General features: G+C 49.5%; 4 protein-coding genes across 7 annotated transcripts in view; 1 reads left to right on the top strand and 3 right to left on the bottom strand.

Moving 5' to 3' along the window:
• LOC121590318 (heparan-sulfate 6-O-sulfotransferase 1) overlaps window positions 1-9290 on the bottom strand; it is a 49773-nt gene extending 40483 nt beyond the window's left edge. Inside the window, exons 1-2 of the mRNA XM_041909884.1 lie at window positions 7591-9290; window positions 3291-3590 (exon numbers count right to left, since the gene is read on the bottom strand). Coding sequence (XP_041765818.1) covers window positions 3291-3590; window positions 7591-7797 — 507 coding nt within the window. The 5' untranslated portion in view covers window positions 7798-9290. The remainder of the gene's footprint in view (window positions 1-3290; window positions 3591-7590) is intronic.
• Window positions 9291-10773: 1483 nt separating this feature from the next.
• On the top strand, window positions 10774-12320 carry LOC121591179 (cytochrome P450 4g15-like). The gene is made up of 3 exons (XM_041911652.1): window positions 10774-11300; window positions 11365-11434; window positions 11498-12320. The coding sequence occupies exons 1-3, from the start codon at window positions 10826-10828 to the stop codon at window positions 12318-12320; spliced, it is 1368 nt and encodes a 455-aa protein (XP_041767586.1). The 5' UTR covers window positions 10774-10825.
• A 5-nt stretch (window positions 12321-12325) lies between these two features.
• On the bottom strand, window positions 12326-13706 carry LOC121591184 (protein HGH1 homolog). The gene is made up of 4 exons (XM_041911663.1): window positions 13516-13706; window positions 13294-13457; window positions 12511-13235; window positions 12326-12449 (listed from the first exon to the last, which is right to left on the bottom strand). Exons 1-4 carry the CDS (start codon window positions 13598-13600, stop codon window positions 12350-12352), a joined length of 1074 nt encoding a protein of 357 aa, XP_041767597.1. The 5' UTR covers window positions 13601-13706; the 3' UTR covers window positions 12326-12349.
• Window positions 13368-15396, bottom strand: LOC121591185 (transmembrane protein 68-like). Of its 4 annotated transcripts, none has more exons than XM_041911667.1 (6): window positions 15310-15387; window positions 15116-15266; window positions 14953-15050; window positions 14527-14891; window positions 14104-14458; window positions 13368-13457 (listed from the first exon to the last, which is right to left on the bottom strand). In XM_041911667.1, the coding sequence occupies exons 1-5, from the start codon at window positions 15362-15364 to the stop codon at window positions 14123-14125; spliced, it is 1005 nt and encodes a 334-aa protein (XP_041767601.1). In that variant the 5' UTR covers window positions 15365-15387; the 3' UTR covers window positions 13368-13457; window positions 14104-14122. The 4 variants fall into 4 exon arrangements, with proteins under 4 accessions (XP_041767601.1, XP_041767602.1, XP_041767603.1 ...); XM_041911668.1 differs by lacking the exon at window positions 13368-13457 and adding an exon at window positions 13535-13616; XM_041911669.1 differs by lacking the exon at window positions 13368-13457 and having other exon boundaries at window positions 13842-14458; window positions 15116-15248; window positions 15310-15396.
• Between the last annotated feature and the right edge of the window lie 1228 nt (window positions 15397-16624).

Here is a 16624-nt window from a genome sequence, read left to right as displayed (position 1 = left end):
TCGTCCGCACCAAAAATGGAAAATGACGACGATGAGGTGGTGGGTGGTACGCGCCTCATGCGTTGTCGATAAACAACATGAACACGAATGACAGAGAATTATTTTGACACTGTTGTGTCCTTTTACGCCACACCAACGACCCCCGATCGAACGAAGAAGCGCGTGTGTCAATCCGCTGCCATTTAAGGTTGACCAAACAAACCACCCACCCATCCTGCTGCTGCTGCTGCTGTCCCCGGCTGGTCCACCAGTTCCCGCAAACACAACCAGACTGGCTATAAAATCTCGACGAGAGGGGAATGAGAAAAACGGTCTCTTGAGAAACGGAATGTCGGCCGCGTTCTTCCCCATGAGACCACCAGCAACGACACGATTGCTGCCTCGCACATATCAGCAGCGCGTTTGTACTGTTGTTGTGTCTCGCCACACTTCCACTTTGCAGGGACACGAAGGGAGGAACAACAGGAAGGAATGGACAAAAAAGCGCGCTCTTTACGTCACACGCGCGCATTACACCATAAAGCACATAATTTACGCGCATTTTCACTGTCCGAGGAAGTTCGCAGCCGAAACAACACGCGTTTGCTAAAACGGTGGTCAACGCACGGTCCCCGGGACACATCCCCTGCACCAACACCGAAGTTGGCTCCAATGGATGCTCAATGCACAGTTGTTCTTCGTTCTCGTCGCCTCGGCATTCGCTCTTAATCAACGTCCCACGTAACATGAATGGACCGGCCTTTCTGTGTAGCGTGAAGCGTGAAGCAGCCACAACAAAACGGCACAAAATTGGCCAAAGAATCCCCAAAAAATGTGTCCCTCCCTCCCTTTTCTCCGACCACAAAAAACTAACGTGCATATATCCGTCGGATTACCACAGCAGCCCAGCCCAGCGAGACAATGCGCTCACATTCATGGCAATGATATCCGGTACCACAACCGGGCCCGATCCGGTGGTCCACCGTCTGGCTGGGGAGCGCTGGGAGTTCTCGTCGTCTACCATCATTGTTTGGGGTCGGACAAGTTGTTGCTGATTTTTGCCAGCCCATCCATTCCATCGGTCAACGTACGTGGAGGAGGACCGAATGCGGCGTTTACGGTGGAAAGACCCACGAAACGATACGCGATTAAATCGAGCCAGGGCGACAATTTAGTTTTAATACCGTCTGATGAGTCAAGCGCACACAGTCATGTAATTGACCCATTATAACCTTTGGCAAGTGTCCGCTACATTGACACCAAGTAGGGTTTAATCTGCAGAAGTTAGCGAAGTCTGGCCATCCGCCTCCACTCGCAGCAAATAAATCATCCATCCCAACAACGCGCGCTCGTACTATATCCCCCCACGCGTCGTTCTACCGTAAAGCGGGCAGGAAGTAACGCACATTAAATGACAAAACCTAATGGGCACACACACACACGCACACAATACCTTTGGGGTGATGATGACGCTGGGTCTGTTTTTATGTTTCCTGCTGTTTAATCCACAACGTTTTATGGGTAATATTCCGTCGTCACTAGCTGTCGAAGCGGAAGAGCCAGCCCATTTAACCGCACCCAACGTTTGTTTCAAGATTGAATTTCCTCGTCGGTCCCTACTGCTCCTTCTATCACAAGCAACGGCAGAGAGGTACACACAACATATTGAAAAAGATGATTCCTACCTGTCAACAGCCCGACTGACTGGAGGTGAAACCCGACTGTCAATCAATCCCCTATGACGCTCGATCGTGATCGATTCTTCTGCCATTTCTGCACAATGCATACAAACAAGTATCCATTTCCTTCTCAACTATTATTTGCCCTTTTCTACCAGAGCCGTATCGATGTAATCAGGCTTACTTCCGGTGAGTAATGATATGAAACATTTCTCAGTGGCTCGAGAGCAGCTCTTGGAATGATATAGGTGAAGCTGTGACATTTTAACCTTTCCAACATCGAACTGAAGACACACAATGCTCCAAAATGCAACTTCAACTCCAAACGAATCCGGGGAGATAAGCCACCAAACCCATCCGCTCGAACCAACGGAGCCAACCACAAACCGAGGGAAAAACGGATTTCTAATTTGCCAAAAATTCTACTTCACCAACCGACTCCCATTTTATCTTCTGCACAGCTCTTTGTTGCGGGGCGAGTGTGTAACATAAATCACTTCGGTTGAGCGGATACCTGCCGCTTCTCGTGGCGGGATGATTCCCCTTTCTTTTATCCCGCACACACACAGGGGGTGAGGCTCGGCTCTTCTCTCTGACTCTACTGCGCGAGCTGGCAATATGCAACCGAATGCAATCGAGCGCTTGGAGTTTGTTGCTAGAGAGCGGTGAGCACCAGGTGGACAACAACACTCGTATGAATTAGTGCTGACAGCGACACAACACAACTGCACCAACTGGTCAGTAGTAGGAAGGTACACACGGTCCACCTGAACCTCGATCCACAGCATCCACAGCAGCAGCAGAAAAAAATCGAGAAAGAACATCATCCAGCAGCGCAAGGCGAGCTAGAAAACTGGAAACAAATATCCAACGAAATCATTAGAAAGGTACTGTTGTGCGGGCGGGGGTACAACACTCTTATACGAATACGAATCCACCTTCCATGCCAGCCTTCGGTCCAGAGCACGGGGCCCTGTCCGTTTACGACCAATCAGAGATTTTGCTGAATTTACGGAAACAGGATACACACTCCTGGCGCAGCGCACAACACGAGCCGGGGCCCTCTCTCGTTTGCCGGGACAGGCAGGCAGATGAAAGAGTGTCAAGAGCGTATCTTCGAAACAGGGGGACAAAAAGGGGGAAAAGAAAGGGAGCACTTTACCGGGTGGAAAACAGCACAGCACACAAGGAAAAACGGCATTCCACGAGCGGGGAAGGACACAGTGGCAGTGTTTCGTTCCGTTACGATTCGTTTCAATTTTTCAGCAGTACTTCAGAGGCGCGACTCAACCACCTTTCCACGCGCTCAGGTGCAGCAGCAGCAGCAGCGGTGCACGGTTCTTTAATTCCTCTTTTGCTGCACTACACCGAGAGAACAAAAAGGGGACGACGAGACACTAAAAAGGGAATCCAAAAAAAGGCATTCACCAAGGAGGAAGTCGCTTCCTTTTTTGGGACGGTTGCTGATGCTGTTTTCTCGTTGAAATACAATACACAAAGCTGTTTGAAATAATCCCCCCCCCCCTCACACGGGGGAGGATTCGCAACCTTAAATTCGTATCTTTCACCACCAGAGCGAACAGCAAACGTGACAATGAATGCTTCCCCGCCCAGTGCTGCCGTCGTGCTTACCTTGAGGTCGAGATCGCGCACCAAATGTTTGCCGAAGGAGGTGCCGCCCGTTTTCTGGATGTGCAGAAACACCATCACGTCGTGCGCGTTCATGTCGAACTGGAAGTCATCGTTCAGCACCTCCTCGTAGCTGAGCCCTGGATTGGCCAGCAGATTCTGCTGGACCGGTTTGCCGAGGTTATCGTGCTCGTACCCGGCCGTCAGCTCCGTCAGGCCGCCGCCGCCGCCGGAACTGCCGCTCGCCATTCCTCCGCCGAGCCCCACCGAGGAGGTTACTTCCCGGCGCGAAAGTGCACACACCTGGGGAAGAAGAGCAAATCAGAGAAAAAACAAAAGCATTAGAAAAAGTGAATGCGCAAGTAAATAGTGTTTGATTGTCCGGGGGGAGGGGAGGGCGTAGGGTGGAGAAGGCGAAGGGCAGGAAAACAATTTACGATTCCCGGGGGGAGCAAGTAGTGAGTGCCAAAAAGGAAAGAGTGGGGAGAGTTTACTTAAGGAAGAAAATACACTTGCGCTTTCGTGGGTGCGAAAGAATAGGTTAAGTACATACAAACACACACACAGCAGAGTAGATAGCAGATAGAGCAAACAGCAAACAGCACAACCCAAGGACCATCACCACCTTCACAAGATGTACCGGGCACACGTACAGTGGCTGTGTGACTACGCGTAATCTTAATGTTTATATTTGCTCTCTAATTGAAACGGCTCAGAGCAGACCTCAAACCCCGCGCCTCGGCCCAATGCTTCTGGTACTGGTCCCCCCTCCGCAAGGGCCAAGATTAATCGCTAACCGGCTGGCCATTGACTGATAGCCATGGGGCCTATCCCCAGCAGAAAGAAATCGGCGCACACAAAGAGACGAGCGGATTCCACGAAAACGGGAGAAAGCAATTCCCCACTAGCTCATTATTGGATTTTGTTTTAAGAATCCTCCTCCGCGGCCGTCTTGAGATGGCAGTAGTGTAATCTTCCGCCCCAGTCACACAATCTCCCGCTGGATGAACGACAAAGAAATGACACAAAAAAGGCTTCCAAACCTTTAGAGCCAGTGCGCACGGGAACGGAAAAAAACGTGCTGGCTACAGTTCCAATAAAGGAGTCCTTCGAACCATAGTGGAGACAGCGGAGGACTCTTTTTTTCTCCTGTGTATCTGTTCTCTCTTTCACTCTTCAAACTTTTTCACAAAGCGCCAAACATGAATAGAAATCTTTGCTAATAAAAAAGAACTAAACAAAAAACACAGCAGTCCCCCACATGGTCCTTTGGGTGCGATAATTTATGATGCAAAAGGTTTCACGAACAACTTTGGCCCAACAACTTTTTGCCCACTGAAGGGTACCGAAGAAGAATCGCCTTCCAGAAATTACATCATCCGATCGAGTCGCACTCGAGGGGGGGGGGGGAAGGAGGAAGGAACTTCATCGTCTTCGGGGTGGAAAGTTTACTGACACGTAAAACACGTGACAGCGCGGTCCAGCAGCAGCAGCAGCAGCAGCAGCAGCAGTGGAGCACCATCTGTTGACACATTTGACGATTGTGTCTGGTGCATCAGCAGCAGCGATCGAATTCCCACCATCCTCTCCACCAATGCCCTACCCTCGCTTTAGTAAACGTAAACTACAAACTTCTCATCACACCGAAAACTCCGGCTCGGGCTGAAGGAACTTTATCAAAACATCGTTAGCATGAACGAGCGGAAAGTTTCGGTATTTTAGGGGTAGCTTTTTTTGCTTCTTCTTCTGCCCCGGCAGGCAAGCGAGATGAGCGACCTAACTTCTAACTATTGCAACCAATCTGACCCGGGTGTGCAGAGCATCTTCAGAGCAGAAGCACGTCCGCCAGCTTCGCAGCGGAACATCTTAAAAGTACATCAACTCTTTCTCGTAGCTTACGACCAGCGAATGCTAATCAACTCGAGGTGATGGAGATGGCCGTCTGATTAGAAGAGCTGTGTGTGCGAGTTGGAAGCATCTTTTCTAATTCTATCGTGAGGATGTCGATGGCGTGCTACAACAACTCAGGGTTTTAATGGTACATGTTGCGCTGAGCCGTCCCAAATGGCATACGATGGAACACTTAACGAGAGATATGGCACACACCAACCAGACCTTCGATCCCATCCCATCGGAACAGCGGCTAGCTCTCTCGGTGGTTCCCACCAGTGTCCAGTGATAGAAGACATCCGCATCTTCACGCTTACTCTTCGCACTTCTCAACATACTGCTTCCTTCGCGGTATCCCCAGAGTCCACACCACACAACAGTGGAGATACCAAAAATTGCGAAATTATGATTGATATGGGAACGGTTAGTGTCAAGCCAAACTGTCAACCAGGCCTGTCGCCGGCCGGTTATGCATCGCTCCATGATAGAAGATCGTGTCCAGTGGCCCCCAGTGGAGACGGGAAAGCGGGACATGAATGATGAAATCAACGCTACACCACCAACGAAACCACACGGCATGCCGGCTCCGGGCCACATGAATTGTGTCCAATAGCATACACACACACACAACATATGTTATGCTTCCCTTTGGAATGATGATGGCACCAGTTTTCTGTTCCGCTTGTCGTTCGGTGAGCGCTTCTGGTTAGCTGATCGTTTTATGAGACATTCCGACATTCGGCAGTCCCTGCGCCGGTGTGCCCTTCTCCGCTCCATCCAAATGTCCAACGAAATTGGAACTGTCGGGCTCAACAAATGAGATCACATTCAAGGTCCTGGATGATGGTGTAGGATGTCTTCTTGTACAGGCGAAACTACGCTAGCTGATTGCTGATGGCAGCCTGCTGATGCTCGTGATTGAATGCTAAAATGAAAGAAATAAATCGTCCAATAGGTCTTCTGGGCAGGCCTGGGCGCATAACTCACGCACAGCAGCAGCAGCAGCAGCCGCCTGCTGAAGTGGCCACTTGGTACACGTGGGTTGATGAAGAGCACCGGAATCAATCAACCCCACGAAAAGGACGAAGGACGCCTTGGTATGCGGCAAGGTCGACTGACGTTGCTTGACTTGCCCTACATCAACGAGCGGTCCGGAGCAAGTACGCATTCTCGAACGTCCCAAGCGTTCTAGCTTTGAACGGGGACTAGCAGCAGGACCGCACTGGAGTGCGCTGTAGTGGCACCGTTTACAACATTTTCCTCCGGACAGAAAACAGTGCCGCGCGAGGGGGTTGGCTTTTGCTATGTTTTGCGTCCCTCAAATCCGACCCTGAACGCACCACAACCCCACACAGCCGCTTCCCGTGCAGCTTTGCTGGGGTTTTCGAGTGGTGCTGGTACAAAAAGCCGCCGGAACAAACCCTCCCCACTCCCAAAAAAGCCGTCCGGTGGTAGACCACTTGAGCAGAACACAATTGGATACGCGCTGCTCGGTCTGCTAACGTCAGGGATCGGGGTTACTTCCTTCTTAACCGCTGTGGCAAGCTCGTTCTCTCGTGGCGTAGAGCAAGCCGTTCCGAACATGCTCAAATGCGGCAAATGAGAAAAATCCGGGAATATAATTTCCCAAACTGAAGCCAAAAAAAAAAGGACTCGCTTTATTGGAACGGAAACAACAGCGCAAAATTGGGTAGAAAACTACGTATTATTAGAACCCGGTAAGTAAAAATCAGCGTCAAATAACGCGAAAGCACAAGAAGGATGTGCTGGCGGGAAGCGGCTGTAGCGGCGGTGGTGGTGGTGTATGATTTTAATCAAGACATTCATTCCCTTGCGCTGCGTGAAAATGTGAGCGCCGTCTCAAATTGGAGCGCCCAGTGGAAAACCGCAGCCGAAAAACTTATCAGCGACTGCGTTTCATTTTCCCAGCGTCCAGTCCATCCGGACCAGTGGAGTGGGGAGCCTACATTGCCATCCACCATTGATGAACGCACCCACCACTTCGCGTTGAAGGGAATTGCTGTCGGGATGATTGCTGCTGCTTATTCGGTTCAAAAAATTAAGGAAACCTGACAAGATCGCAACCCCCGACATAGAGGACCAATTTGGTCTCCATGGAGAGCATCATCAGGCTGCTTGTTTACGCCGCCTACTTTAAAATAGCTTGCAGCTTGTTTCTTTCTTCGCCACCAGAAAACCTTCCACTACTGACCCTTGGAGAGTGGAGGAGTTCATCAACGTCGCAATGGTCTAACATTCGTCTAAGTTCGTTCAAAATCGCTCTTTCCACTGGAAGGATCTCTTACAAATCCAATTCCGAAAAGTGCCTTAAAATTAAAGAGAGAGGAAAAACACGAAATTGTCCCCTTAATAAGGCCCCCTCCCAGGGACAGAGCTCCCTGTGCTTGCTTACCTGATCCGGACAGTAGTAGCCAAAGCCGATGATGCCGGCGATGGCGAGAAACAGACAGACGACGATGATCGGGCGCCGGAGCCTCCAGCGGGGCTCCATCTTCTTGATTTCGTACACTCCACTGGACAGCAGCAAAGTCAGATCACTATCTACCTTCACGGAAATGCTCTTTTTCATATCCAACGAAGGGATCATTACCTTCTTCATTTGCACGGCCAGTGTGGTGTGGTGGGACAGTGTGTTATGTTGTCGCGCCGTTCTTTAGTGTGTGTGCCTGTAACTTATCTCGTTCGTGTGGGTGGGGGGGTTGAGATGTGAGTCACTTTACGCCGCACGGATTAGTATTATGTCTTCACTTTCCCTCTCGCACGGAAGCTCCCCACAAACCCCATTAACACACACACGCGCGCGCGGGGAGGGCGGCAAACGTGCTCAACGAGGTGATAATGATATGATTAGAAGCCGACACACAACACAATTGGATACACAGTACACAACAGCACCGCGCACACACCACCCTTTGCACCGGGGGACACAAACTCGACCAGTCGATGAACTCACCACGCTATCCGGCGAGCCTCCTCTCCCCACACATACACACAATCGTACCGCGGTTATGTCAGAGCTCCTCCGCACACTCTGCGTTCGCTGCCGTGTTTTTGGTGTGCGGTGCGTTCTTCACGTCACGGCCTGCTGGAGCTGGTTTATGCTTTCTATGCTTCCCCGAAGTGACCTTCAAGCCGCAAACAAACTGCACTAACTACGCTACGTACCCACACATGCACTGACACACACTTACACAAAGGATACACTGGAACAACACTGCTGCACCTTTGGAACACACGCGATCGATGTCCACACCACTACCCGCAAACACCTTCGTTCTCAACCGACCTCACTGCTCCGCCTGCTTCCTACCGTGCGCGTCGTTGTTTACCACAACAGCAACATCGTGTCGATTGCATCGTGGTGCGTCTAGTGTGTGGAGAACCTACGTGTGAAGAAAAGGGCACCGATTTCTCACCGACCCATCGAAATTCACAACCCCCGAATGGTTTCCCCAGCATTTATCATGCTTTCGTTTCCATCCCTCTATCTCTCTCTCTCCCTCTCGCTAATTGGTTTCTCAATCTTCGATTGTTATTTAATGCCAAATTCGGACTCGCATCCTCGCATCGCCCCGTCCCAAGGGTTGCGTCAAACGTAGTGGTGGTGTGCCCCGCGCGTAGAAACCACCATTTGGCCTTCGCTCAGTTAAGATGTGTGTAATTTGGGGGCTGTTCCAAGAAGGAGAATCTGCTGCCTGCGCTAACGGACCCCCTTCACACACAGCTAGGGCTGGTGAAGCTGCTGGCGAACAAAACAACACCAAACACGGGCCCCGATGCTTTGTTTTGCTTTTGTTTCACACGCACACGCACTCACAAACATACACACAATTACAGTGTCCGACAGCCGAAAGTGCTATTTCTGGGACTTTCTGCACCGACCACAACACGGGGAAAACGCACGCACAACAACACTCTATACGCAATGAATAGAACAAACGTGTAAGCGTGATTTCGCTGGGAAACAAACGCGGACTACGCGGAGCAAGACTAATGCCTGTTTGGGCAGAAGAATACAGCGGACGACGGTCGAGCGCGCAGAACCCCGCACCGTCGTGGTCCTTCGAGTTTCGCGGAATTTGTTTGACTGTCACGGAGCGATGTCCACAGCGGAACGAAACTATTGACAGCTGTGCCCGGCTTCCCGTCGAGCAAAATTTGACAGTTCTAGCCGGTGGTCCGCGAGCCGTCAAATAACGGTCAGATAAGCATTGTTGTGTTTCTAGCATTTTTTTTCCGTTGTTCATGCTCCCGTAACAAAAATTAAGAAGTCCATTCTTTTGCACTAAAATTAAGAAGTCCACTTTATGTAAAACTGTGCACTATCCACCAAAACAGTTGTATTGCACAGTTTCACATAAAGCGGAATAATCCACCCAAGCGCCACAGATTAAGCTTAAACGACTGGAAAATTGAATATCCATAGAAAAAAAATGAAAGCTCCACAGCTTCATTGGTTTGATCAATAGATGGCGTATTACAACTCATCATTATATTGCTATCCTTTTCTTGCAATGTGTTTCGACAAGTTGCATTTTATTATGACCTATATAGCCTTCTAACTTTCTGAGCAAAAATCTATATAAATGGTCGTGTGGTTAGATACGTGGGTATCAACACCAATGACCATTGCTCAAATCTCACTTGCTTCAGTGCTGGTGGTTTCCGTTGGAGTTTAGTATTTAAACAATCGTATCGCCGTTCTAGTTCTAGCGATGCATAACTTCAATGCGAAACCATACAACAGTACAGAGGAAATGAGAAAGCTCTCCTCCAAGCGATGAAGCTCAACTGGTTGGGGTATCCCACCAACAGATAGCGCCACCAGCTTTTTTGCTATTTTTAGAATGCATGAGTCGTTTGGCGTCTGCTAAACGAAGTCTTTCTATATTCCGTTTAGGTAGAGAACTTGAGTCGTTTAGAAGCCGTTTAGTGGTCGTTTAGTGGATTTGTGGCACTTGGGCATATCCTCCTTCTCGAAAACAGTAATGCACGGAAAGTTACAACTTCACATGTTGGAGTAAACAGCCTTATTAAAAATGCTCGTTAAGATAAATCTACTGAGAAAAGCACAAACATCGTAACCTTATCACATCTTTTAGTTGAAATAGTCTTTTTGACATGAATCGATGGCTAATGGCGGGAAAACCATACATCACGTAGGATTTCTACTTCCCCTGTACGCACAATACAATGCACATGGCAGACATGTATGCCCTCTCATATTGCTCCAACTAATCTTCTGGGGTTGTTTCATTACAAAGAAACAACTAGACAATGATACATTCTCTTGTACCACGTTTCGCGCATTAATGTGACACTTTTCCCTCGCTTACGCACGAGAAAAACACGTGTCATGCTCACAGCTAACGGCCGACAATTAACAACGGATGATAATTCGTTAAACAAATGGCCAGCAATGATACCGGGTAATGGAGGCGCACCCATTGTACGCAGTGAATTAATTATCCCCCCCCCCCTCCCCCCGCAACGAAAAGCTGTGTCTTGCACTTGTGATGCTGCATAAAAACTGTCCCCGGTCTAGACCGGAAGCATTCAAAATGTTTCACACGTTCGTGCAGTGCGCTCTGTTTTGTGTTACCGTCTACTGTTGCCGCTGGTGGCAAATGCGAGAAAGATGGAAACTGTTGAGCCGTCTACCCGGTCCCCGCTGTTTTCCACTTATCGGCGCCATGTACGTTATCCCTGGCCGCGATACTTCACGCTATCTGGAAACGATAATCGGACTAACGGGTGCGTACGGATCGCCTTACTGCATCTGGCTCGGGCCCGTTCCGGTGGTGATCGTGAGCTCAGCCGACCACGCCCGAACCATACTGACCTCACCGGCAACGGTGGAGAAGGCTAGCTTCTATCGGTTTACGCCACTGCAAGGTATCTTTTCACTTCCCGCCGATAAGTGGCGCGCCCATCGGAAGCTGATTCAGCCCAGCTTCAATCAGTCGATTTTGCGTGGTTTTATACCGGTGTTTGCGCAAAAGACCGATGCAATGATGCGAGGATTGGGCGAGATGGCGGAAAAGGGTCAAACGTTTGATGTCTATCGCTTTACGGCTAGATGTACGCTGGATATGATTTTTGGTAAGTAATGGCCTGAATAGATCTCAATTTAAAGCTAACGCAACTCTCTACTCCTTCCTGCTAGCCACAACGCTAGGCACTGACATGCACATTCAGGATAAACCTGTGTGCAGCTACCTGGAGGTTCTTGAAGAGTAAGTTGCCGTTCATCGGATAGTTCCATATCTTACCGTCGTTTCCCTTCCTTACGCGTCTAGACTTTTCGAAATCGTGACCATCCGGGCGGTCAACCTTTTCCTTCATCCACAGTGGCTCTACCGGTGGACCTCCGTGTACCGTAAGGAAACGAAAGCACTGGAAGAGTTTTGCAGACCATCGAAGATGATTCTAGCGCGCAAAGCGACCGAAAGCTGCCAACGTTTCAGTTTTATTGAACAACTTCAAAACAGTGCCATGCTCGACAGCACAGCAATGGAGCAAGAGCTGAACACAATCATATTCGCGGGCAATGAAACGAGCGCTATGACAGTGGCCAACACGATCCTACTCCTTGCGATGCATCCGCACGTGCAGGAGAAGCTGGTCGATGAAATACGACTGCAGTGTGGTGCGGAAGGGGAGCAATCCATCGGATATGAAACGCTCAACCGGCTCACCTACATGGAACTCGTCCTGAAGGAGTCGCTACGATTGCTTCCGATAGCGGCCGTCGTTGGACGAAGAACGACGGCCGAAATGGACCTGGGACAGTATCGCCTACCGGCGGACATCGATATCGTCATCGATATTTTCGACATTCATCGCAATCCCGCCTACTGGGGTTCGGATGCTGATCGATTTCGCCCGGAACGGTTCGAAGGACTGCGGCACGACCCATTTGCCCTGCTGCCGTTCAGTGCTGGGTCGCGGAATTGTGTAGGTTTACGGTACGCTTGGATTTCGATGAAGATAATGCTGCTGAAGGTGCTGCGCAGCTATCACATCGACACCGACCTGAAGCTGGAGGATTTAACCATGAAAATAGCTCTTACGATGAAGATTTCCAACGGACATATGGTGCGGCTGAAGCGAAGACAATAAACATGTTCGTTTGATAGGATTTGATTTTTCTATTTTTCCACCTCATCGGTCATGCTTTCGATTTTCGCCTTCACATCGTCCGGAATTTCTAGCTGCTTCAGATTGTCCTCGCCGATTTCTTCTTCCGTTCTGAAAACAAAAGTAGAAAATTAGTGTCCGTTTTATCGTTCAAGCACACCGTACACCTCACCTTATTAAAATATCCACCACATTCTCTACCGCGTTCAGCACCACCTTGTCACCCTCGGGACTGCATTCGAATTTGTGCAGCTCGCGCAAAATCTCGTACGTACCGTGGTCGCGCAAATACGACCTACCCTTGCGTGTCGCGCACAGCTGCGCCAACGATTCCACCAACATCTTGCGCACGTCTGGATCATCCTCGCGCCTCTTATCCGGCCCAAGGTACTGCAAATCAACCGGCAGCTTCTCGTTCGTCTCGTCGTCCAGCTCCTCCGGTCCGGCGAGCGGCAGCAGTACGAACGGCAGCACGTCCATCTCCTCACTCAGCAGCCACTCGTGCACGGAAGAATCGAAGCAAACGTTTTTAAGCAAACCAACGGCACCGCCCCGCCGCACGATGCTGCCCTCGTGATGCACGAACGGTAGCAACCGTCGCAGCAGTCCCGTCTGCTGGTTACAGAACACCTCGCGGCCCGCTTTACTCTGCGACACGTTGCTAAACAGGGGGCCGAGGTAGTTAAGGTGGCACTTTTGCTTGTTGTAGCTAACGCGCGTGAAGCACGTGGTAAGCTTTTCGAGGGAAAATTCGATCGCCAGCAAGCGCTGCAGCACCCGCTCGACCAGATGCTCGGGGCGGGTGATATTGCACAGCACCATGCACCAGGCATCACTTAGTTTGCAGTTCTCATCCAGCACCGCTTCGTACGCCAGTGGGACCAATCGTTCGGTGAGCTGCAAATCAAAAGCACACATTAAACACAGTTCGAAACGAGTTTGATGTGTCGCTTACCTTATCAACCACCACAGCCGCTCCTGTTTCTTCCGCCGTGATGTTAACGAAGCACAGCACTGCATCTTTCGCAACCGACTCTTCGCCAGTAAGATCGAGCAAGTTGTTCAGCAACGTTTCATTCTTTACCAGCAGCTTTATGCCGTCAACGGAGCCAGTAAGTCCTGAAAGAAAGAGTTCGTTAATCCACATGACGCGTATTGTTTTTATTTTGCCACCTACCAAGCACGTGCGAGAGCGATACAACCTTCAGATCTAGACGGGCGCTTTTCGCTAGAAAAGGAACTATCTCGTCTAATGCATCCATCGTTTAAAAATTCACACTTGAAAATGCATAAAAGATAAACACCAAACAGGTCGGTAGAGTTGCTCCCTTGAAATGGGGAGTTCTTGTTGTTTTGAACTGGATGATAATGGAGCGTACAACATGCGGTTGTTTTGACACACCCGTGCATTGTGGTTAGTGGGGCAGTGTGATGATGGTGATCATTTGGGTGACATGTTATTTTAAAAAAGTTGTAAAATTTTATCAAAATCATCATGCTTATAGGTCTACAATCGTGTATAATTAAATTAATTTAAAATAAAAATATTTTAATAAAACAAAACTGTAATCGACCACTGTGCCGTTAGGATGCTATAAAATTTGAATTTCCTGCTTTTCTTTAAAATCCCTATTTTAAATATTACGGTTACTTTAAAATCAATTAAAACAATTTTATTCGTAGGTTGTTAAACAATAAATAATACACAACGCAGCTAATTAGCACACTTTTAAAACAGATTAAAACCGTCAACGACGCCACTTACACGCAATACTCCCGCCTGCTCACAGCTTTGTATCCTCCTCTTCACGCTGCCCTACGGCATGCATCGTTTCAAATCGATCGCCAATCGCTTGCAGTATATCGCCCGGTACACGCTGATGCTCCCGTACCAGCTCGGCAATAGCAGCCGCCACGCGCTCCTGCAAAGCGACCGGGCTGAGCGTCTCATCGTACGGGATCGGTTTGCCGAGCACGGTGCGCAACTTGACCGGAAAGCCGCCGTAAATGGGCAGCACGGGAACTTTCAACACGCTGTACAGCCGCACAAACAACCACTTGGCAAACGATACCGTACGGAAGCATTCGCGTATGTTCACCGTAAACATGGGGATGATGGGCTGGGTAAAGAAAGAATGCTTCATTTGTTTCCATTCCCATCCCCTTCCTCTTCGTTTGCTAAGCTTACCACTTTGGCTTCCAGCGCCACTCGGGCGAATCCGGTCCGATTCTTCCACAGCACCTCGTACACACTGTCGCCGAACTGGGCCTCGTACACGCCGCCCGGTGCAATCGACAGCAGCTCACCGGCACGCAACGTTGCCACGCACGATTGCACCGAGCCGGAGGTAACGTTCATTACGCGCGAAACGAGCCGCCAGCCGGGAATGCGGTCCAGAAACCGATCGCCAACGGTGTGAATCAGCCGGTTGCACTTCAGCATCGTTTCCGCCGTCAGGTAGTACATGTCGATGGGCAGCGCACCGTGGTAGTAGATCAGCAGTGCGCCGCCACCCGTTTCCGGTAGGTGCTCCAGCCCGATTACTTCGTATCCTGGTGGAAGGCCAAAGTCATTATATTATATTCAAAAAGCAGCACCACGTTAGAGTATTACCATGAAACAGTTTACTGTGAAGGTTCCACACGTAAGCCATTATCCATCGAGCCGTTTTCCAGAACTCATCTTCATTACTTTGCTTCCAAAAACGCAACCTAAAATCGAACAATGGTAATAAATTAAAATGCAATAAACAAAATGCATCATTATCAAGACTTACCGCAGAAAATTGCATAGATGCAAGTACGGAATGGAGGACAAAATGAGCAGCACATACATCCAGGGCAGCAGAAACACCACCAACAGGGGTAGCGATAAATTGTGCATCCAACCGAACCAGTTCGGAACTGCAGCTGCCGAAAAAGAGGAAACTAAAGCGTTAAAGTGTCTTTCATTTTTCGCGGCCTCACTTACCAATCAACGTGCTACCCAGTCCACCCGATGCGTGCGAGATGCTTTCGTTGTCCATCTTCGTTTGATCAAAGCTCAGCACAAACGACCTAGCCCAACAGCATGGAGAAGCAAGTGTACCACCACCAACTGCAGCAATCACACACTGCACTGCACTTGCACTATGTGCAGCAGTGAAGGTTATGTAAAATCTGCATCTGGCAATGGGGCCGTACAGCAAAATTACCGCCGTTGAAAGCGCAGGTTATCTAACGGACTTCTTCGCCTGCCGCTGGGTGCTCTCTTATCAAGTGGATTTCGCGCTTCCAGCACGGGTTGATGCTCTACTTAAGCTATCTCGCCGCTTTGTCTACTTGGATGGATGGATTTTGTAGGCTTGCCTGTTTTGTTGCTATTGTTGCTAGTGCATCGCTGCTTCTTCTGCCACTGCGCTCTGGCCAATGCGTCAAAGATATGCAGCCGGGGAGGGAAAATCGATACCAATTTACCCGACACAGACACACACCATACGGGTGGTTTAGTTGTGCTGTTGCAATGCACCTGTTGAATTTGCGGGCAAATCAGATGGCTTTGGCTGTGAATGAAAATAGCAAAAGGGTTTGTTGAATTTCATTGTGATATTTAAATGAGTTTTTTATTTTGTTTAGAATAAACTGTTGGAACGGATTCAAAACTGAATGGCAAAAGCTACCTTCTTCACGCTTGTGAATTGTTTCGAAGAAAACATCTGCCAACACAGCCTCTCTCTCTCCCAGCAGCGTTGTTGTTTCTTTCTGCGCGCGTACGATGAGAAATGATGGGAGGAGGGGGTGAAAAGGCCCAAACAACCGTTAATCTAATTTGCAACCGCAAACAGCAACCCTGGCCTACTGCGTTGATGCTCTGCGCCCGACCACCACGCTTAGAGAAGCGGCATTTTTTTGGGAGGGAGTGCGTGCGCGCCGCGTAATTCGTTGGTGAATTACGTTTGCTACCGAGCGATTCAATTGGTACGCGGCCAAGTGGCAGTGGCAGTGCCAGTGGCCAGGAGTAGCAGTGCCAGAGTTCGTTTGTTGGCGCGTTTTGGCGACCCGCTGCTACTACGTTTCGGAGGTAACGTTAAGCAAATGGCGACACAGGGGCGATAGTAAGCGCCTGGAAGTGGTTAAATCTCATCAGTAATGTACACATCTATTAAGTACAGATATATTAAATACATCTTGTAGTTTGTTGATCGTTTGTTTACGTGGGTTTTTGTTGAACAGTCCTATATAAGACTTAGATTTAGCACCTACCCGGGATGGCGGGGGGCGGGGGGGACCACATACCCCACTGAACC

Source organism: Anopheles merus, chromosome 2R (genome assembly GCF_017562075.2).
Source record: "Anopheles merus strain MAF chromosome 2R, AmerM5.1, whole genome shotgun sequence".
Classification (NCBI taxonomy): Eukaryota; Metazoa; Arthropoda; class Insecta; order Diptera; family Culicidae; genus Anopheles; species Anopheles merus.
Note: the sequence above shows the minus strand (reverse complement) of the source record. Positions and strands in the feature narration are given on the sequence as shown.

Bases quoted from the DNA above. Each gene is read 5' to 3' on its own strand.
- LOC121591179 (XM_041911652.1), top strand. From the start codon at position 10,826: ATGCGAGAAAGATGGAAACTGTTGAGCCGTCTACCCGGTCCCCGCTGT. The intron at 11,301-11,364 runs GTAAGTAATGGC...CCTTCCTGCTAG, and splicing joins TACGCTGGATATGATTTTTG to CCACAACGCTAGGCACTGAC. The intron at 11,435-11,497 runs GTAAGTTGCCGT...TTACGCGTCTAG, and splicing joins TACCTGGAGGTTCTTGAAGA to ACTTTTCGAAATCGTGACCA.
- LOC121591184 (XM_041911663.1), bottom strand. From the start codon at position 13,600: ATGGATGCATTAGACGAGATAGTTCCTTTTCTAGCGAAAAGCGCCCGT. The intron at 13,458-13,515 runs GTAGGTGGCAAA...TCTTTCTTTCAG, and splicing joins ATCGCTCTCGCACGTGCTTG to GACTTACTGGCTCCGTTGAC. The intron at 12,450-12,510 runs GTGAGGTGTACG...TTTTGTTTTCAG, and splicing joins GTGGTGGATATTTTAATAAG to AACGGAAGAAGAAATCGGCG.
- LOC121591185 (XM_041911667.1), bottom strand. From the start codon at position 15,364: ATGGACAACGAAAGCATCTCGCACGCATCGGGTGGACTGGGTAGCACG. The intron at 15,051-15,115 runs GTAAGTCTTGAT...GTTCGATTTTAG, and splicing joins CATCTATGCAATTTTCTGCG to GTTGCGTTTTTGGAAGCAAA. The intron at 14,459-14,526 runs GTAAGCTTAGCA...TTCTTTACCCAG, and splicing joins TGGCGCTGGAAGCCAAAGTG to CCCATCATCCCCATGTTTAC.